The sequence below is a fragment of the Alexandromys fortis genome, unplaced genomic scaffold, assembly GCF_014885135.2.
Source record: "Alexandromys fortis isolate MF-2015 unplaced genomic scaffold, M_Fortis_MF-2015_v1.1 scaffold_52, whole genome shotgun sequence".
Taxonomy (NCBI): domain Eukaryota; kingdom Metazoa; phylum Chordata; class Mammalia; order Rodentia; family Cricetidae; genus Alexandromys; species Alexandromys fortis.
Genome location: NW_026067929.1, coordinates 7,610,611 through 7,633,483, shown reverse-complemented (window position 1 = coordinate 7,633,483; position 22,873 = coordinate 7,610,611). Strand labels below are relative to the sequence as shown.

At 46.1% G+C, this 22,873-nt stretch overlaps 1 protein-coding gene across 5 annotated transcripts in view; it reads right to left on the bottom strand.

Moving 5' to 3' along the window:
• Window positions 1–22,873, bottom strand: part of Trio (trio Rho guanine nucleotide exchange factor) — a 282,243-nt gene that overhangs the window by 72,222 nt on the left and 187,148 nt on the right. For all 5 annotated transcript variants that reach the window (XM_050144824.1, XM_050144821.1, XM_050144819.1 and 2 more), the window contains exons 26-33: window positions 22,302–22,371; window positions 21,695–21,784; window positions 19,956–20,048; window positions 18,469–18,580; window positions 16,976–17,166; window positions 14,961–15,062; window positions 12,612–12,754; window positions 11,872–11,971 (exon numbers count right to left, since the gene is read on the bottom strand). In XM_050144824.1, the coding sequence (XP_050000781.1) occupies window positions 11,872–11,971; window positions 12,612–12,754; window positions 14,961–15,062; window positions 16,976–17,166; window positions 18,469–18,580; window positions 19,956–20,048; window positions 21,695–21,784; window positions 22,302–22,371 (901 nt within the window). The remainder of the gene's footprint in view (window positions 1–11,871; window positions 11,972–12,611; window positions 12,755–14,960; window positions 15,063–16,975; window positions 17,167–18,468; window positions 18,581–19,955; window positions 20,049–21,694; window positions 21,785–22,301; window positions 22,372–22,873) is intronic.

Here is a 22,873-nt window from a genome sequence, read left to right as displayed (position 1 = left end):
GGGACAGGTCAGCAAGCAAAACCACCAGGCCTGGCAGGTCTGGTGACTTGCCTAGGAATGCCACCTTCTGCCTGAAATTCTGTAGTAGGGTTAAAGGCATTGTGGGAAGGGCTGAGGGTCTGTTCCGTCACTCCCCTTTGGAACCATCAGATGCACACGCTCTTTCTCTTGTTCCCTATGCTGGGGGTTTTCTGATGAGCTCACCGCCAGTCCAATGTGATTTCTCATGCACTTCCAAATCTCTCTGTAGCTAAGACATCCTAGCTCCCTCTTCAAACATTCTATGCACTCATCTTTAAACTTAGAACAAAGTAATAAAAACTGCGTAAAGGCCACTGAGGGAATAATTGTGAAACAGACAATAAAGGAGATGAAGTTCTCCAGATTTTCGCATCTTCACTATAGAGCACGCAGGCTCTCCTGCATCCTTTGGATCAGGAAGGGAGCGCTGCCAAAGACAGACACTGAAAGGCTGCCAGGCACTGACCCTGGACCGCTTTCTCCTCAACCATCCAAAGACTTGGCTCCTTCCCTATTCCGAGGTTTCGTCCCATTTATCCCTAAGGAATCTTTATGTAGATTTTATTAGTTTTCTATAAATTAAACTGAACACGGTGCACTGTTTGAAGATGGAGAATGAGTCTTTTGGGTGGATATCTAGAACTCAGGAAAAATCACAGCAGATTCTTAGCATGTCCTCAACCCTCTGCCCTTGACTCCAACCCCAGATCTGCACTTCCTATACCTGTTTGTGCTAATCCTTCAACCCCTAATTTCTTTCTCTCTCCCTGACTCAAACTGTCCGTCTTTGGGTTTTTTGTATCACATCCATGAGTCCCATGGAGACACACACATGACTTGTCTTTGGAAGACAAGAATACAATCCTCCCACTATTATTGGCCCGGCATGGCTTATATCCTGGTAGGTCGACCCTCTGGGGACAGGGTTCATCAGCTCCCATGTAAGAGTCCCATGACTGGCTTTCCCTCCTCAGGATATCCCCAGGTTCCATCTCCTGTTCTTCCCTAACCCCATATGGATTCTCTCGCCTCACCCACATGCTGGCATTCCCAAAGACCCAAGCAGCCAATGACCCCATGCTTCCGATTTCTTATCCCACCAGGGAAGCTGGGACATGACTCATAATGTCCCCGCTTGAGCTTTCCGGTGTTGCTCTCTGGGTGATGCTACCACCAGCAAATCACCCAACTTAAATAAATCTCCTCCGTCCTCCAGAAGTTGTCAGGAGGACTCCAGGGTGGCTAATGACTTTCTTCCCCTGCAAGCCTACGCTGGTGACTTCAGGTGAGTTTCTGCAGGGATCCTAGTGGTCGCCCTGGATACTCACAGCTCTCTCTTCTGTCCCATCAGAAAAATGCTGTCAGGATGACCTTCTAAAAAGCATGAGTTTTCCTCTTCAAAACCTTAGGTATTATTTTTTTAACTTTTTTTTTTTTGATATAGGGCTTAACCCTCCACCTGCCTTGTCATGCTTACGTGTTGACTCTCATTTCAGAGATGGGCCCTGTGCATACTGGGTCAAGATCCCCATCCCTATAGTCAGAGCTCTTTGGATCCATTCTGTCTTTAAGTTTCTTATCCAGTATCTCTGAGAAGCTGCTCCCATGTCTGTTATCCTTAGGGATTACTCCTAAAACAACTTATACTTCAGTTTTGAAATGAATGGGATGTGTGTGTGTGTGTGTGTGTGTGTGTGTGTGTATCTGTCTGTCTGTCTGTCTACCCTCCTCAGCAGAAAGCAGGTCTGTGCCACTCTCCTGTGAATTTTTGTGTTGGGTCTGAGGTCAGAGACAGGACTGGTCACCATCACTGACCAGACCGAACAAGGTCTGCAGATCACTGCAGGATTTGGGTACCCACAGAGTGCGAAGCCCACTGGGCAGGCTGCTGGAGGCTCGCCTACATACTGCTCTACTCTCTTTCTGAGCAGCGTGTCTCTTATGAGAAAGTCTGGGGATTCAGAGTTAAAAACATGTCTGCCAGACTAGTACAAAGGACAAAAACAACACAGCTCTTTCCAACATGAAGCACCAGTCCAGACAAAGAGAGCATCTTTACTAGGCCATAAGGAAAAGTCACAACCGGTTAAGCCCCCTTCTAAATCTTTACAAACTCCTCGGTGGGAAAGCCATGATAAATTTTACATTAGTCCCTGAACGGATAAAGGAGTCATTAAAATGCCAAACGTACAGTCCTAGCCTGGGAAAGAATTTTCCTCACAGAACCCCACGACATGGAAGTGGTTAATTCCTCAACAAAGAAAAGGAATGCTCCCTTTCCAGTAAAAACAGAGCCAGCCAATGAAATTGGACAATGGAGTCTCTCTGGCTTACTACAGAGCCAGAGCCCGGCCCTCTGCGGGCCTTGGTGGCCCAGCCCTAGTGCCCTTATGACTATGACGGCTGGCTGCCAGCCCTGTTAGTGAACTCTCCAGCCAGAGCTCCAGGCTTTTCCCAGCGACCCTAGTTCCTGCTCTGGGAAGGACATGCTGCATCCAGCCCTGAGCTGGCCCCGCTTCCTCTTACAGAGCCTCATTAACTTGTCAGGCTACTCAAGCAAGGGTGGGGGTGTGGGGGAGGGCTGCCCAGGAAGGGGAATTAAGCTAGACTATATTTTTGGCACTTTTTTTTTTTTTAAAGACCCTTCCAGAGTAACCAAAAAGGATTAGAAACATCTGTGTACTTGACAGAGCGTAAGAAATAAAAGATCAACCCTGCTCTGAGAAAGAATCATAAACCACGCTTAAAACATGCAAAGGTTTCCCAAACCTTAAGAAAACAGACTGCCAGAATAATATTTCAAAAAGTGCTAAAATTATCACCCCCACATGTTCACATCCCTCAGTCAACTGGCTTTGCCCATCAGAAAAGATAAGAACCTACAATTAAGGTTACGAACTAAATAGATGTTGCCCTGAAAAGAGGTATCCTGTAGACTTCTGTCTTAAGCTTTACAATTAAGTATTTAAATTCTAGCCCAATGAGACAGTTGCTGGTTACCCCACAATAAAATGCCACAGGGCATCACTGAGGAGATCTTGCTGGTCCAGTCACTGCAATGGTTCATAGACTACAGCTGGATGGGAATATTGGTAGCTTTTTCCCTTGGCAGTTAGAACAGCACCTTCCTATGCTCTGAGAGCCAGTCCTGAGGAGGAGGCCTACAGAGTCAGTTCCAGATAATCCCTCCAAGTCCAGTGTCTACAGCAATAGGGCCTTCCAGAACTGCAAGTTCTGAGGTATAACAAGGGGCAATGGAAATATCCTCTACTGTTTACTTGAGGGGCTCTCTCTTGGGTCCATAAAAGGAGGTTCCTCATGCCTGGCACTGGGGTTCTGTTACATGGCCTATTCTTGGGATCCCACATGGTGTGACTCCACTTAAACTATGTATGCACACACATTATTTTAGACCTGTATTTTTTTCATTTTATTTTATGTGTATAGGTGTTTTGTCTGCATGTATTGACTGTGCATCAGGTGTACGTGGTGGCCATGTTGACCAGAATAGGGTACTGGGTCCTTTTAGGACTGGAATTATAGTTGTGAGCCACGTTGTGGGTGCCAAGAATCGAACCCAGGACTCCTAGAAGAGCAGCCAGTGTGTGCTCTTAACCGCTAAGCCACCTCTCCAGCTTCTGATTTATGTATTTTTAGCTAACTTATAAAATGATGTCTCCCTGTGGCTTCTTCAGATATTCAACATTATATATCTCTTATTCCTTCCTTAAACTTGGAGCTACAAAACATCTTTTAAATGAAACTTGTTATGTTTTTAGAAAGGCATTACTGATATTAAGAATTCAGTTCCTAACTAGAAGTTTGGGGAACTCCACCATGAAGTCTGAGGAGCTCTTACCCACTCCTCCCAAGGCCTCGCCCGATTACAGGACTGTGCTGACAGTGCCTCCGTTCCCATGTCACCCATCCAGCTTAACAACGGTTTCTTCTGCGGAAGGCTCCACAGCATTCTCCCCACTTTGCGCATTTCATAGACTTCTAGCACGGGTTTCCTTCCATAGTTGCTTAGTTCAGGAATGCAACTTGCCCTGACTCACAGTAACCCTTGTGAAAGGGTTACTTCACTTCAGAAGTCTGATTTTAAAACATCTTTCAATTTTTCACTATTATGGTAACCAGTAAGTGTGGAAAAAACAGGTGGCCTTAAATGGACCACTGCCACAGAAATCATGTTTGGGAGGATGTTTCCCCTCCCAAAGCCGCCGCCTTCTGAGAGGGTCACTGGCCAGCACTGATGACCTAGACCAAGGACATGAGCAGACTCCGAGCAGGCCAGCTTTCCCTGACTTCTCTCCAGCATAATGGAAAGTAAACACTGTGGTGTTTCCACCCTTCATCTTTTGGCTCAAGTGAAGCTTCAACAATCTTTGTAGAATTGTTATCTTTTGTTTTCTAAAGAAACCGTGTCATATTGCTGCCTTGTCTCAAGCACGGCTGAGATGTTCCTGCAGCACATTTGGTCACGGGCTTCTTTACATTCGCACACCCGACCCTGCACACCCGAACAAGGAAGTCGGTCATCTGTTACAAGAGCACACAGTCTTAGAAGGACAACAGCCAATATCTGCTTTGGATCCCCAAGTTCAACATTCTGAGCAAGTTTCCTGAAAACGGCTAGAGAGAAATGATGTGGGGGAGGGTGCATGAAGATAAATTGCAGTGAATATCTGGCCCATTTTGCAAGCGCAATTCAAAAGGAAAGGAGGGGGTGGGGTGGGGAGGGAGGGTGTGGTCTAATAAAGGCCATTCCTCCTAGAGAACGAAGTATATCAAGTGCTGTGAACAGCGGCTCCCCACAGCCCCTATATTTAGTCATTCAGAAACTCTACAAAAGAGTCCTGGGGCTTCATGCAGGTTCCACATAGAGAGGACCAAACAAGGATTGCTTGGTTTAAGGGGATTAGAGAGTGCAGCTCCACTGCAGGCCAGGACACAAAAGCAAAGGCAGCCACAGTTGCCAGAACATACTCAATATAAATGCCACCATGCAGCAGCTTCTCACTGCTGCTGGGGAGCGCTGGGGAGGCTGCCCCCCCCCACCGCCTTAACAGGACAGCTTCCTGGGTGCACATTAACTGGAAAGCCAGTTTCCTTAAGGCCAAGGTCAGGGAGTGTTCCTGAAAACCCTTGCTTAGGGTTTGAAAGAGGCTCTGACTGATATGGAGGTTACTCATGGGCACATGTGTTTCAAATAATAGATTCTGGGTTATTGCTTCTTAACCAGTTTTTTTTTAAGCAAGAAAGTAAATCAATGATTAACATTTTCAAGACCAGCGGCCATTGCTCTCCCTATTTATCCCCCCTTTGTTACTTGTGTGATCACACATGGTTTTTCTGCTGTAGGAATCGTGGAAGGCTCCCTTAAGTAAGCTGAATGTATGGACCACAGTGGAATATTAGTTGTAAAAGGATGAATTTAGAAGCTACGACTAAAAAGGCAAAGTCAGACTGTAAAACAAAATAAAACAAACAAAAACCATCACAGGGGAGGCAGCTGTGAGTCAGGCTTCCAGGCTCTGCCAACAGGACCTGGTCAAGTCAAGGCTGTCTTTTCCATGGCTTCTTGTGCATCACGAGATATGGGGGCATGCTGCGCAGGTCCGAGATACCACAGCAGTGTGTGTGTGTGTGTGTCTGTGTGTGTGTGTCTGCGTCTGTGCGCGTTGGGGTGGGGTGGTGGTGAAGAGGCGGGATGAGGACAGGGCAGCACAGCTCAGGAAACCTCAAAGTGACAATTCTATCTGAAGAACCCTCTCTGCTGGATTTCCTTCCGCCATCTTTAAGGAGAGGCACCAATCTGAGTAACTGATATGAATCCAAGAGCCGTTTTCACTATTACTATACCACTCAATAGGAAGAGTCCCAAGTCTGAATCTAAGACTTATTATCATGTTCAACAGTAACTATTGCCATACCATGTAAACGTCACAGGAAAACATACAATTCGGTTATCTCTTAATATTTCTAATCAGACGTTACTGCCCTTCTTACTATGTCTAAATATTTGACAAGAGCAACAAAAGGAAAGCTTATCCTGGCTCACACTGTAAGGGGATCACAGCACCAAGTGACTGTCACACTGTGAGGGGATACAGTCCATCACAGCACACAGCACAATGTGGTTGGTCACAGTGTGAGGGGATACAGTCCATCACAGCACACAGCACAATGTGGTTGGTCACAGTGTGAGGGGATACAGTCCATCACAGCACACAGCGGCTGTCACAGTGTCCAGTCAAGAGTCAGAACCGAGTGCTTGTGCTGTAGCTTCCTCTACTTGTCCTGAAGTCTGGGATGCCAGGCTGTAGGGTGGTATCCTACAGACCACCTCCATTCAGGGCTGATCCACCCTCCTCGGTAAGAACTCTCTGGAAACACCCAGACAGCACTGCACGGAGCTGGACCTTCCAGTGATTCCAAACAAGCTGACCATGTAGAGCGAGAGCACACTAAATCTGAGTTTAAAAACAGACCAACCACAGCCTGCCTTTCCTTAGCACTTAGGCTTTCTACTATAGGAGTTTTTATTTTCTCATTTTCTTTTACTTTATTTTATGAGAGCTTTTAAAAGGTCATCTTAAAAATACAGAAACGCTAGTCCCTTAGGAGGCAGAAGAACCAGCAGGAAGGAGGAAACACATTGCACAAGGAAGCCCACAACAGGTGACCAAAAGTACCTGTGAGTGCATGGACGTGCCGGGTGAGCCTTCTCAGTTTGGTGTATGTGTACACTGCCATGATGCAGTTAACACGGGATGATGGAAGATGACTAGCTAAGAAAGCATACCGACCCAGAGACTCTTCTGCAATAACCATGCCCATTAAATGTGTACCATGCAGCTGGAGGGCCACCAAAGTGCATAAGCCAGGCACCAAAGCTGAGTTACTCAACTGCGAGACTGAACACAGCTCCTAAGGAGCACAGTTCTCCTCTGCGCCGACTGTGACTGGTGCCCGGGTGGGGGGGTGGGGGGGTGGGTGGGTGTGTGGGTGGCTGACAGACAGTTAACCTGCACTGGCAGTAATGGACGCCAACTGCACAAATGGCAGGGAGCAGGGAGCCCCTCTTATCACAGAGCCAGAGACCATTAATATTTATGCAGGGCCCTTTAAACACCAGGCGTGTTGTAAGGAAAGGGGGCAGTGCCAACGCTCACAGGACTATGAACGGAGCAGTGCTAGAGCCATCAACACAGGGGACACTGGGTACAGAGCAGTTAAGGAACATGCCCAAGGGTAGGCAAGGAGGAAAAGGCCAGGTCTGCTGGTGATGAGCATGTCCTCGTCCCTGAGGGCTTGCACCTGGCCGTGTGCCATGCCCTTCAGTACTTCTACGTATGCTCTGGGTGGATGAAGGTGCAGTGTGGTCCCAGAGCTCCCCTGAGGACCTAAGCATCCTATCCTGTGGAAGACTTTGGAGCTCAATGCCCCAATTCTATTATGTGTGGAAAATCAAGCTCAGCCCCAAGAAAAGACAACACTCTGAGCAGGCTGGGTGGTCATGTGCCATCTCTCAGCAGGGCTTGGAGAGCCCTGAGTGCAGGCCACTATGCGGGCCCATGCCGAGGAATATAGTCCTTCCTGAGTAAGTAGACACAGCTCCTCTTGTACGCTTGTCAGGGAAACCCCATTTTAAACTGCAGCAGCTCCAGTTACTTTTCAAAATACCTTGATAACTACAGGAGAAAACAAGTTCCTGGAGTGTAGGGTTACTTGACGGAACAGCCAGGGCTTCAGCTTCATTAAGAGAAGCTTTGTAAAATATGTGCACCCATAAAAACAGACAGAGGATTCCTGATCCTGCTGTAGGCTCAAGCTCATGCAAAGGACCCATTTTGGCTGAATCATGCACCCCTTGTAAAGAATGCAAACTGAGGGTCTCGGGACAGCCTACGAGCTGGCCTGGCTAGCTTCCTCCAGACACCTCCTTCTACTTTGGCCATTTCACTTGATTCCCACACTAGAAATCACAGACTAAAGTGGTAAGAGTAAGGAGATGTGCTCCAAGAAGCTCTCTTAGGGCCCTCAAAACCCCTAGAGCTCCATAGTCAGCCCTGCGGTAAAAGAATAAGGGCTGCGAGACAACAGATGATTAGATCCACGTTCCATTTCTGGCTTGGCTGCTTCATCCCGCTTCATCTCCTCAGTGTCCAGGGCTGGGTCAGTACCCCCTCCCTGCCTCAGGAGATGACTGTCACTTCATCTGACTTCATCTCCTCGGTGTCCAGGGCTGGGTCAGCACCAGGTCAGTACCCCCTCCCTATCTCAGGAGATGCGCCCAGGGCGGTGAGGTAAGATCCTGGAAAGCATCTGGTTGGTTTTGGAAACCAAATTACATTTTAATAAGATCATTTTATCAGCCTAAGTACCATGAATATCAGCAAGAATTGGTGTTAAACTCACATCTGGAACAAAAAAAAATGACATATTTTAAGACTGATGAACAGGAAAGGGGCTTATGGGACAGGATTTGTGTCCTGACCAGCCTAATGGAGCTGTGCCCTGGAAAGAGGGTGTCTCCAGAGCCCCTCCTCAGCTGACTCTTGCTCTAAACCTCTGGTGCCTTGACTAGGGATTAGTAACAGCTCTGGCAGACAACTTCCCCTCAGAATTCTCCAAGAAGCTAAGCACAAACCATACCCCCATCCCATTTCTGGACTGGAACCAAATTCCGTGACAGCAACTAACTCAAAACAGACACGATAAATTGAGTCAAATAGGCAGAATATCTTAAGTTATTTCTTTGCCAGAAGTACCGGCCTGCATTATCAGAGGATGCTGAAATGTACAATAAGTAGGGTGGAGAGAACCTTGGGGTTCATGAAAAGCTGTAGTCTCTGGAGGCCAGGAGGTGCTGTAAGAAGCGAAGCTCTACACCTTCGGACTCTGCTTTCAAAACGCATTCTTCTGAATCACCCAGACTCTGAAATCTTGGACCAGCGAAGCACAAGTAGAATGACTAAAACGAAGTCATCCAGAGCAGAGAACCCACAAACACAAGCACAGCGGGGTGCCAACACGCTAACCAATATGTCTGACCCCAACACAGGACCAGAAGTGAAGACAACTATTCAGTTCTAACAGCAGAGGTACCCAGGCCATCCTGTTTGAGAACCTCACAGCTACTGAGGACCCTGGTGTCGCCAAGAGGCACTAACGGAAAGGGTGAACATTCGTAACAGAGGACTCGGAGTGTTACCACTTCAAGACAGAAGAGCTACGGGGTCCAGGACTGGTTCTGAGTTGTGCTGGGGAGGGAAAGCCATGCAGAACAGGCCTCCAGGAACTGCTGAGCTCTGGAGCAAACGCTAGTGATGGCTTTAGTGATGACACCACTGGATGAAGAGAATGGAAATTGGTTCATCATCTTCAGTGCTAAAATATTTAAAGGGAGGTCTAGTAAATTCCAACGTCCTAAGTAGACCTTCAAGGCCACACAAGCAACTACTATAAACCTACACGATGGTAGTAACTACTCATTCTCTCAAAGCAAGTCACTCCAGAATCCTCTTTACTCCGAGCTCACAAATCCCTATCATGTTAGAACAGACATGCCTCTAGAGCCAGGGCTGTGCTAGGGGTGAGGCAATGTGCAAACCTATCACTGAATGAAGAGCCTCTTCTGGGATGGGGAGGGCATTTCTATAGTCATGGTTCCCCATTTACCTAAGTACCCCAAAACACAATGGATCTTGCTTCCTGGGCCAACCTCCAGAAAAGCCTTTACCAGCCTTCCAGGAGGAAACACTACGTTCATTTCATGGGTAATTTCATTCCAAAGATTTATTTTCTCATGAACATTAAAGCTGATATCTACAGTAAATCTAGAGTTGATCCACGAAAGTACATCTTGGAAGAATGCGGGGGCAATTCTCCAAGGGCCAGTCAGGTTTCCTGGATGTAAATGGCTATCTGTCATACTTGGCAACTATTCGGTCTGTCTTTCCTTCTAGGTGACAGTCCCATAAAAACTGACACGCTAACCCCCTCAATTCTCACAAAAAGCAAAATCCTCAAACAATCGGTATTTTCTAACCAAATGTTTCCAAATGCAAACTGTATTTTTCTAAACTGAATTTCTAAACCAAGTTCTTCAGCAAATGGCTGACCAAGCCAGTCTTCTTATCTCCTGCTGCTGCCACAGTGGCTAACTGCCTGCTGATCTGACTAATAAGCCACCCTGAACTCAACCAAAGGCACATTGTGTGCTCTAGTCCTGCTACGCGAGGTACTCTAAGCATTTGCCACGCAGTAGACTCAGGGAGCAAAATGATAAAATGCAATGACACACACTGGAAGGGTTCTGGAAATGGGTCACTCAGCCGAGCAGTATTTTAAATCTATTTCCTTCTGTCCTGGAAACTACAATATGAACCCTCAAATCCCAGAGAGACATACCCAACGTCTGTTTAATGCACTATCCAAAACAGTCACCCGGCATTGGCCTTCTGAAAACAGGGGAGGCTTGGACACGGCTGCCTCTGACTACCAGGGGATTTGGAGAGTCCAAGTCTCATGGTTATCACACCGTAATGAACCAGACTGTACGGGGAGTGAGAAACTGAAAATTGACATGGTTGAAAGGAAATGCTTACATATTTTTTTTTTTCAAGATACATGTTTACTGGCTTTGACATAGGACTTTTTCATCTTCTGTCTACCACACAAACCCAGGCCTCCCAAGTTGTACTGACTGTCAGTTTGTTCTGCAGGTCTTTGGATTCTACAGGAAGAATTGCTGCGGGAACTCCTTCACCCACAGTACATGGGCGTGGCCACATGTACTATAAAAACAGATGTGAAAAACATGCCCATGTGCTCACTCTCTTGGCTGCTGGATTCGGTTCCTGTTCCCTGCTCGTGCAGAGGACTGTTGATCTGTGAATCTACCCCTAGATAAAGAATCCTTTATTTTAATCAATTCTGAGCTAGTGTGGGACTACTTTATTGTGTTCATCTATATAGAATCATGTGCTGGTTTGAAAGAAGATGGCCCTAGTAGAGAGAGGCATTATTAGGAGGGGTGGCTGGAGCAAGTGTGGTCTTGTTGAAGGAAGTATGTCACTGTGGGGGTGGGATTTCAGGTCTCCTATGCTCAGCTACATGCTCAGTGTGGCACGCAGCTGCTTCTGCTGCCTACAGATCAAGACGCAGAACTCTCAGCTCCTTCTCCAGCACTGCATCTGCTGTACACCGCCATGCCAACTGCCGTGAAAATAATGGGCCGAGCCTCTGAAGTGTACGCCAGCCCCGTGGAATGTCTGTCTGTGTAAGAGCTGCCCTGGCCATGGTGTCGCTTCATAGCAACAGAAACCCCAAGACCAATTCTGACATGTTTGGGGCCATTTTTAAAGCAGGCTCCCCATAGAAACGCCTGGGACAACAGCCAGATCTGCCCTTTCCGTGAGTGGTCATGACTGTCAAAGGTCCAATCCAGTGTTCTAGAACTTTCTGTGTACCACAAATTCTAAGAGGAAACCTCAGGGCCCATCATGGAGGATAGTAGCGTCCACGTCTCAGACAAAACTCTACATTTACATATGGGGATTGGGTAAAATTTTATTTTAAACGATAGATTTTTTTTTGGCTTACGAATAAAATGCAAAGGCTTCAAAGACTCTGACATAAAAATCCTGTGACTGACTGAGAGGGGTGGACAGGGAGAGTTGGAAAGATTTCTTCTGAGTTTCTAGCATGAATCTCACACTTTAACCTCCAAGTCTCTGCTCTGCCATGGAAGCCTGACCCACTATTGGCACCTAGTATTTGTCTTTAAAACACTAAACCACCAGACCTTGACCAAAGGGGGCAGTGCTGGTGGCAGCTCACCTTATCACTGTCCAGTGTGTTCTGAGATGTCCGGGAAGCGATGGAAATCGTATCAGGTTGACTGCTGCCATCCCCTTGGCTGTCCAGGTCCTCTCCATCCCTAGTGGAAGACAGAAACACTCAGTTCCCAACACCGCTGAAAGAAATCGACGTTAGACTGCAATCCTTCCTAGCACCAGCTCCTACAATGGCAAACCATTCTGCTTGTTCTGTGTCAGACTTGTTTATTTTATTCTGTGTGTAAGTCCTCTGCCTGCATGTATGTATGAGCACCATGTGCATGCCTGGTGCCCACAGTGATCAGAAGGCATCAGAGCACCAGGAACTGGAGTTACAGTAAGCCACCATGTGACCACCTGGGAACAGAACTCAGGTCCTCTGCCAGAGCCATAGTCTCATCTTTGCAGCCCCATACCATCCTATTTTGAGTTGGCTTTTGGGTTTGGTAAAATGGTTAAGTGCCTAACATCTTACTGAATTCAACAAAGTGGACACCCTAACTCAGGTTCATTTCCATTTGAGAAATGTAGAAAACTATTGTTTTGATACCTCGGGTAGGATGGGGAAAAGAGGGATTTCTACATGGTTTCTGTTTACTTCCAGCCAGTGGAGTCTTGACAAAGCAGTTTATCTAAACCACAGGTGCTCAAAGTGTTTAAGACAAACGGTGGTGGCCCATTCCCTGCGCAGCTGTCCCTCCCCAGCAGGTGAACACCCCCACGAGACTGCCACGTACTTACCTCCTTCCCTTCTGCCTCGCTGCTGGCGCGGTTTTTGGGATGTGGATGGGCTCCTTCAGGGCTCCCCTCAGGTGCACAGTCCTCTCCTGGATCACCTCGCGGATGTGCTTTATCCAGTCCTGCTTGTTCTCAATACTGGACGCCTGTGCAGGCGGGAGAGCATCAGGAGGCGGTGCCCTTCCCGCCTATGCCCAGCACATGCAGGTCTCCCCTGCTTCCCAACTGAGAACTTCTCACAGAAAAGCAGACACAACTCAGTTTAATTGACAATCAAGCAGAAGACTCTAATTTTATATATTTTCATTAAAACCATTTTTCTTTTTATAAATGAGTATAGGTATCTTGCTATTCTGGAAATCTATCATTATTCTTCAGTCCCAAGACTTGTTGAGAGGCCCTGGGGGGTTATGAAGACAGATCCACTCCTAATCTGAAACCTCAACAAGGCCACCGAAGCATACACTATGTCTTGGTCTGGGTCCAGGAACCAATCAGAAGGGATGTGACTGTGGCTGGCCTCCTGCACTGCCACTGAGACACCCCAAAGTACACATCCTACTCCCCCCACAGTTACTCCACAAAGGAGCTGTGCAGGGTGTGTTTGCTGGAAACGTGCTCAAGGCCACAAAGTCACACACGGCCAGTCCCCTGTGGGCCTACCACAGTCCCATAACAATATCAGGAGGATAGAAGGCAAGTGCTCAGAGATAGAAGGCGTCCTATGAATGCATGGAGCAGCCCTCTGCTGGCACTAATAACTTTTTTAATTTCTGTCTGAAAAAAATTCCCCTCCACGGACATAAACAATGGTCATGAGTGGCTGAAGCACTTGTCAGTGGGGCACAGATGTGAGGAGGGAAGGCAGCTGCACCTTGCACCCACAATCTTGCTTTTGGAAACACAAAACTGAAGTCTACACCGAGAAGAAACTGAAGCTGACAGTTCCCATTCTACATTAACCATGCTAACTTTCCTTCAGTTACCTACAGTGCTAATGAAAAACAATAACGGGAGAACCTTGAAAACACCAGGTCTATGGGAATGTACATGCTGACAAACGTGTAGCGTAAACAAGAAGGACCAGAGAGGAACATTCAGTGTAGTTTGGAGACAACCGAGGACACCTGTAACCATGCTTCAGAAATAAAGAAAACGCCCCCGCACACTGATCATTACGTCAATGGAGAGCTCTGGTGTCACACAAGAGGGACCATTCAGTTAAGATAAGGGGTAACTTTTATCATCTTCACAACAACCTCACGCTGTGTAAGGATCTAGGGATACCGTTTTCTTTCCCGACTATGAAGATAGAGACAGTCATTCTGCGTTAGAACCCTGGGTCTAACTCGTGATGTCCACTATCATTATCACCTCCATGGCTATCACCATTAAGTACCTTACAGACTTCCAGCATCTACACCCTGCCAAGACCCTCACTGCAATCGTGTGACACCACTGTCTCCATCTTTACTGTCACCGGCATCAGCAGCATCCTCCCCACCACCTCTACTACCAACAGCGTGGTCACCAACATCTCCATCCTCACTGCAGTACCACTTTCACCACCCCCGACAAGCCAGAGCCAAAGCACGTATGTGTCACTTCCGTTTTGCCCTCCTGGGAAGGCAAAAGGTATTATCCGAACTTCTCTAAAATTCTTTGAAAATTTTAGTCTTGAATATATTTTAACAAGTTTAAATTATAGAGCAACTTAGTTATCTAAAATCTATTTGCTGGTGCACTTTATATTTTGTGGAGCTTTATGTCAGTACTAAATGAAGAGTCCACCAGGCGGGTCACACAGTCGCTGAAACAATTCACTGTGAACATGTGAAAAAAGATCTGAGAAATAGAATGGTTTCCATGGTGGCCAACAGACTCAGCTGAGGAAGAACGGTCGGTGGATGAAACTCAGCTTCCAGACATACCAAACTGACTTTAAAAGACATGCAAGGGATGTAGTAACCTAAGAGCCAGAGATATACCACTGTCTCACCACACTCGGGCTCCTCAACAGCCTAAAAATTGTGGGCTACATTTCCCAAAGCATCCCAAAACTATCGTATTTTTCAGACAGATCAAGAATATAGTTACATCTGTATTTTCTAAAATATAGATGAGGTTAGTACATGAGACACCTTTAGAGTTCCTTGCAGTTCCTAGGAAAAGTTAGTATAGCCAAAACAGAGTTTAAATTAAAGCTCTCTCTCTGTGTTTCTGTTTCACCAATCCCATTAGAATGCAAAAAAGTCAAATACAATGACACGGAACCAGTATATCTCAACAAGAAAAACAGCATATATCACTACAGTAAACGTCCACATAGCAACCCCACTATAATTCACATACCTTAAGGACAATCTTATTGTCTGACGTTGGTGTCCTCCCCACCCACAGGGCAAACTTGCAAGGGTCTCCTTCAACATGTTCTGTGACACCCAACTCTGAGGTCTGGACAAAAAAGTAGTTAGATAATTAGACAACAGTACAATTTTAGTAGGATCAGAGCATAGACAAGAACAGCCTTTGCTTGCTGATGGTCACAATCCCTTAGCTCAGTGGTTCTCAACCTGTGGGTTGTGACCCCTTCACTTGGGGGTCAAATGACCCTTTCACAGGGGTCACCTAAGACCATTGGAAAACATATACTTACATTATGATCTATAACAATAGCAAAATTACAGTTATGAAGTAGCAATGAAAACCAATCTTATGGTTGGGGTCAGCACGCCATGAGGAACAGCATTAGGGACGCTGAGAACCATTGCCTTTGTGGTCAGGAGGAAAGCTACCAGTAGAACACACTGACTGCGTTTGCCTTTGACAGCTTCGAGCACTTCTGGACACTGCCATGGAGCTGAATAAGCAGAACATGCTGAAGAAAAAGCCCAAGCTTCTAAGCAAGCATGGGCTTCTCCCAGTTCCTAGGAGCTCCCCTGATCCACTGACCAGTGACACACCTTGACAGAGATCAAAAAAAGCTAAAATCTTCGGATTTCATCTGCAACGTTAACTTTGAGTATTTCATCATGCACAGTAATACCAAGAGATAAAAGCCCATCTGGGGACATATGAGGAACACAGCATCCTCCCCCATGACCGAATCCACCCAATCTCTCTCCAGCATCGGAAGTGACCCATCACTCACCCTCCAAAGGCGGCCTCTGCAGGAATCGCAAGCTTTAAAATATAAATGAAGCTAAGACGTATCGATTTCTAAAGCACACAAGCTTGCTTCCAAGGGCAGATTTAAGCCAGCCATAAAATCACTACCCGGCAAGATTGTCCTTTTCCATTTCCAGCTGGAGTGTGACCTAACTGATGGAAAGCCACAGCGAGATCCAAATGACAATCACGGCCAGGGTACCAGCCAAAGACTGTGGAATGAAACCCATTAGCAGGAACTTGCAGATTCCAGATTATTATTAAGAAAACTTCCACACTCAGGAATCTCTATTCTTCTGGGGGTTTGCCTGATCTACAGAGAGCTCCAAAATGGGTAATGTTAAGTCATTACAATGTCAGACGTCTCACCCGATCTAAAGGGACCCGACATGAAGACAACTCGATGTCACTCTGCTTCCCTTCTAGATGGGAAGCTCCCCTTCATGTCACCATCCCATGCCCTCCGTCCAGCAATTCTGTGCTGGTAGCTCTCTGAGCAGTGGCCTTAAGAAAGGTCAAAGTGTAGGGAACCAGAGTTTGTCCTGGCTTGAGACTTCAGCGGGCAGGCATTCGGTTGTGCACAGCCATGGACTGGCTAGTGTGGAATAGGAATGCAATGGTTCCAGGCAGGCTCCTTTCCCCAGAGAAACACTAACATTGGTCTCTGCATGGGTATGGCTGAGGAATCTTTCAAACATTATTTTTACTCATAATGTTTTACTCTAATAATGATATTTTGCTGTTATAAAAGTTTCAAATTTATTCATATATTTACTTTTTCATAAATTAATTTCTAATGAAAAAGAAATCAAATCTTCATTATTATAAATCGGTAGTGAGTCTACCCAGTCAGGCAGCCTGCACACATTCTGATGTTTATGGCTTAAAAAAATAATTTAAATGATATGAGTGCTTGCTTAGGGCACTTCATCTACTCCCAGTGTTTCTTCATCTCGCAGTTAGAAGCTGTGGGCCTTGGGGACAGAATCCCTAAGTCCACAGAGAACCGGCATGCCCTCTAGTGGATGTAGGTTGTAGAGAACATAACTGAAGAAGATAAAAAAAACTTCACAAATCCAGATTCCCATTTTAGAGTAGTTTGAAAGGCAACTAAAGACAGCAAATAGGAATTCTCTCCCCCCACAAGAAGGACACAGCCGCATGGCTCGTAGACTGGGGCGCTGGGTGCCGATACTTACAAACAACTTGCTTTTGTAGAGGTACTTGCTCCTCCCACTGGAGTCCTTCACTTCTTTACTAAACACTAAGGACATCTCGAAAAGGAAGAGATGCCGCTCTCGGCCCTTCCGGATTAAGGTTTTGGGATCCCACACTTGGAAGGATTCCTGCAAGATGAGTTCTCCCTGAGACTCGATGTTTTCATCAAACCCTACAACACAAAATAAAAGCAAATCAGCTCAAAGGGAGAGCACGCGTGATCAGAAGGAAGCATCAGTCTTCGTTTCTCTGCAAATGCCCTCGCTTGTTTCCAGTGTATTCCATGCTCTTCACAACGGCCCCCTAACGAAGGACAATTCCTCCTAAAATACACTGTGTGTATTTTCCCAAGTTCCAGACATTTCAGGGGATCCTCGCAGCCTTATTCTTTCCTTTCTATTGGCTTAGGTCACCTGAGGTCTGGTCTAACTCCACCCCACTACCCACATTCCTGTCTGATTCTTTACCTCTTTGGCCTGGATGTCCCTGAGACCCTCTGCTCAGGTCCTAGTCTAGTGGAGACAATGTCACTAAGCCGTCTTCTGTGAGTCTGGAATACTCTGCACATGAATCAGCCTGGACCTGGCAACATTGTGGCCAAGTCCAGGACTTAGCAAAGCGGCCCCTGGGGCAGAAGCTGCTCACTACCTCCCTTTCTGTCTCTTCTTTAGAGCAGGCACGCCCTCTAGGGCCACCATAAGCTGATCACTCACCAGTCCCTTGGCGGCTAGGAGGAACTAGGCACCTCACCTCAGAGAAGTGAGAAAATAAATGCATATAGCTGGTTGGGTTTTCCTATCCACATGTTTCCCTACTTCCTGTGAGGCGGAAAGTTAATGTGGCCCTGCAGCTTTCCAGGACAAGTAGGAAATACATAGGATGGAGAGAAATAGGCCAGAAGACGCTCCTTCCCTTTGGAGACATCATGAAGAAGTCAGAGGAAGAAAAATCTGTGTTGCCTGATCTCTGAGTTTCTGCTACATACTGGCACTTGTGTTCTAATTAATAAATTTCTTGCCAATAAAATAATATAAACTAGCACACACATTTGGGAGAGGCCCTTTGCAGTGCTAACCTTGACCACACAGAAGCAACTTTATTAAATAGAAGCATCAGTGCAAAGTGGACCGGCTATAATACCTGCTGGACACATTAGCCTCATTTCTGTTCATCATGTCACACACTAAATTCACACTTGCTTCACAAGACGTCTGCTTTGTGCAAGCATCTAGCAACTAATAAGGAAATGGGGAAACAAGACCCCCTGTAACCTTGGTTCTCAATGTCTCCATCTACTGCTTACACCTAACAGGTGTCAGGGAAGTCAGGCGTTAAATAAGAGGTAGGTGACACAAAGTGCCCTGGCGTGTGGAATGGCATGGCTGTTCCCGAGTCAAGAAAGATGGTGATCCTTGTATACAGAGCATCATGGGGATGATGTCACTACACGTTAGGGGCAGGGTGCACCTGTTACCTTCCAGCATGCTCAGGTGCATGGCATCATTGGCTCGCTTTGGAACACTGAGCATCACCTCGAGGCCATCTTTAATCTCCCCCTTTCCTTCCTCACAGCACGTGAGCAGCTCCTGGGAAAGAGCAACACCATGAAATAGCAAAGGATTACAGGGATGCTCTGCCAGCAGCAGCCTAGCAGATGGCAGAAATCCATGAAAACACAGAGCATTCAAGAAATAAACTACCCAACTGGGAGTTTTTCTTATTAAAAAGCAAGTTACTCAACAAAGCAACTGGGTTTGTTCTACCTGAACGAGGACAGTGGAGGAAGACAGAGCTAGTTGCCATTGATATATCAGTCTACCACGGTATCTCCAAAATGAGAAAATAGAATGCTGTTGGTTTGTGAAGGAAGTCATGGCAGACTCCACCTGCCCCTGACCACATAACTGCACCATGTCAATATATGGCTGGACCCTGCATCAGAACAGCAACACACCACAGACCACCCATCCTCAGTGCAGAGTGCTTACAGGGACTCTACAGACGAGCCACACCTCCTGTGGGCATCTATGTGTGCAATCCCACTTCCTGACTACTTGAAAACTCATGAGCTGCCATGTGGGGAGGACTCTACAGACGAGCCGCACCTCCTGTGGGCATCTATGTGTGCAATCCCACTTCCTGACGACTTGAAAACTCATGAGCTGCCATGTGGGGAGGACAGCAGGGAAAGCTTACACCCTGGTGGGTGTCGTGACATCATTTGTCAGAGTGACAGCCATCTTGTATGTGCGGCGCACAGGACGGACACAGCAGTAAGCTTGGAGGGTCTAGGACAGTGGTTCTCAGCTTCTGAGTTGAGATTCCTTTGGCAAACCTCTATCACCAAAAATATTTATATAGAATTCATAACAGTAGCAAAATTACAGTTATGAAGTAGTAATAAAATAATTTTATGGTTAGGGTCACTACAAGATGAGGAAGTATCTTAAAAGGTTACAGCAATTAGGAAGGCTGGGGATCACTGTGCTAGAGGAACTCATCCCTGACAGGAGCCATCATTTGTGGTCAGATATTTATGCTCTGTGGAGCGGGACAGAAACTCCTTGAGAGTACAGAGCGCTTCAGCTCCTGCCTGTGGAGACCGCCTTCCCACCTGGGAGGTCTGATGTAGTCTACTACTGCTCCCAAGTTGAACTTTTTTGGGAAAATGAGGAAAGATTTAGAAATAGCACAATCTTAGTGGAAACACCGTGTGAGAACAAAGCCTTTGATTCTGAGGGCAATAAGAGACAAACTTAAAGACAAAGCACTTTTATAGAATTAGCAGGCAAAGGGGAAATTATCTGGATATAAACAAATTAAATTTTGCCTTCTGGCTGACTTTATGCTCATAGCAGCTACAGATTTCTGTAGGGATGGTCACCAATCAAGTCATTCAGTAAGATTTCAAATACGTGAGTCCTCAGGAGACTTTGCAGACTGACGAGGCTTCATACATACCTTTAAAAGGAGCTGATACTTTGTTATTCGCTGAACAGGTTTAATCAGGTAGGAAGAGATGGAATTGGCTAACCCGTGCCGCTGCTGTATCTCCTACATTTAAATAAAAACAGAAACGGAAAAGCCTCATCATAGGGTCAAACTATTAACAAATGGCTACACCACCACATCAGTGACAAGTGTGTGATCCAAATCCATGACCAGTGTCTGCGCCTGCTGAAATAAGCTCTTCCTTCTTGGAGGGCTGTCAGAACCCCAGCATACACTTCTCCAGGTCGCATGGAAGGGCAGCAGAGCACCGAGCAGAAAGGGGGATGCAGTATGCCGAGCCACAGTGTGTCTAGTGTGTTCTTTTCTACTGTGCATCTTGCGATCACCGTGCTTACAAATCTGAGGCTACTATGTCAGGTTCCTCCCAGAAGGCAGGAATGCCATCCCCCACTTCAGTGATCACCAGCTAGCTAGTAAAACACATGACGGGTGTTCTGTAATGCTTGTTCTGGGGAAAAGGAGAATCGAAGGGCATAAGATGTCCAAAGAATGGAGGACATTATAACCAAAACCTCTTTAAAAGTCAAAGTAATCCTGCAATGGATACCAAAGACATGTATCGGTCAGGTAGGTATAACTTCCTTTATTCCTGAATGCTTAAACACACAGGGTTTTCAGAAGTTATCGTATTTCTCTATCTGGGGGCCCCTGTGTGGAGGCCAGAGGACACTCATGAGGTTGGTTTCTTCTTCCATCATGTGGCCGTATGGTTGAGTGCCTTACTTGTGAGCCATCTTGTTAGCCCAACAGGGTTTGTTTGTTTTGTTTTAAAGTTGTGGCTGTGCATATGCTCTCTCTGCTTAGGCTTTCTAGACTGTAGCTGCATGTGAAATACTACAACTATCAGAGCATTAGGCCGGGCGAGGCTTCACTATACAGAGTCCTCCCTGAGCACAACAGGGTCATCCCACTACTCCCTGGCCTTGTCACCACAGGTACACAGCACTCAGTACCTTCTCCAGTCACAATCTGCCACATTTCTGACTAGTTCTGAAACCCAAAATACATTTAATAATATTGCATCCCTCGCCCTTTACAGGAACAATATCTCTGCACCATCTTTGAAAAGCAGAGGACCCCCATGCTAAGCCTACTCAAGCATACAATTGACGGACATCTACTTGACCTGGTAGTCAAACTGCTAGGACTTCCCTGCTAGGTCACTTTCAGAAATGCATGAGATTAGTAAGTTTATATCTTTTATGTATACTCTTACATATAAAATTAATGGTAATATATAAGGCATAGTTACAAGTATGTCTATATTAAAGACCTAAATGTCTTATACATATATGACTTCTAATACAATAGATGCATTCTAAGCAGAAGCACATATAAGAAATCTCAAAATAGGGGCTGGTGAGATGGCTCATGGGTAAAGGCACCTGCTACAGGGCTTGACGACCCAAGTTTCATCTCCAGGAGCCAGCCACACAGTGGAAGGAAAGAACCAACTCCTGAAAGTTGTCCTCTAAGCTACATGCATATGAGCACACATACGCACATACACGTGCATGCACACACATACACACACACACAAATACAATGTAATAAAACATAAAAGCATACACTCAAGTATAAACATGAGAGCTGAAAATAAAATATTATCCTAGCAGTGTGGTAAAAGTTACACTTCACCCGTAATGAGCTTGGACATTCTCATGGCACTTTAGTAATGGGATACTTACATCAAAATAGGACCCTGCATGTTCTAATATTAGCTGAGTAGAATCAGGCTTATTTTTGCAGTATGTGACATACATCTGAAACTTGTCTGCCTATAACAAAAAAAAAAGAAAGAGAGGGAGAGGGAGAGAGAGAGAAAAGAAAAGAAAAAAGAAAAGAAAAGAAAAGAGAAAGAAAGAAAAGAAAAGGAACATTTTATTTCGGTATCTTCTCCCAACCACAAATCACAATGTAAAAGCCTTTGATATGGGAGATAAATTCTCTGGACTAAGGAAATAGAAGCTTCCACAGGAGAAACTATTTTAGAAGAAAAGCCACTGCACTAAGAGGCCTCGTCTGGGCAAGAACCTCTTCCCTGAGCAGACCGGGCCCTCATGCAGGACAAACCCCAACATCAACCAGAGGCTTGGCTTGATGTTCTAGTTCAAGCCATCAGTATGACCAAATAAGAACACATCCCAGTGGGACCCACAGGAATCTCTCTCTGGGAGGGAAGGTGTACTTTTCCAGGTGCCAAGGAAGCAGCAGAAGACAGCAACTGAAAGTGTACAGAACCCTCCCTGGTTCTTCCCACAATGTGAGAGAGAACAGGTAGTGGGGGCTCTTTACCCAGGTGACAAAGCAGTGTCCCACATCCTCTGGCAGCTGCTCGTACTTCTCCAGTTCCTTTAGGAAGATGCTGTAGAGGAGAAAGAGGTTGTTATGAAGGCGTCAAGATCATTTTACTAGTAAGATATGCCAGACTTGGAAAACTTCTGTGTCCTCTGCATTTTAAGGTTTAACAAAATTTGTAGCTCCTGACTAGGGTAAGTTACTCTAACTTGAAGCGGTCCTTTTGGTGTTCAAATCTTTCCTAACAGAAACTTCACACCAGCAGTCTCCTCGAGGAAGACACTAGTGTTAGGCAGCTGGAAGAAAATACTATGGTCTCACTCACACGCAGAGCCTAGAAAGGTCACCTCCTAGGAATCCAGAGTAAACAGTGGATACTGGGGGCTGGGAGAGTCAGGAGGGGGCGTGGGGAGAGGCTGGTCAATAGACCTGCTTTTCCTCCACACGAGGCCCACCACCTGGTCTCACTACAGTGACGTGAACGCAATGAAAAACACCACATTCCATGTTTCAAAGTAGAAGAAATTGAAATATGCACAGCTGATTGGCTCAGGCCGAATTTCAGCAGA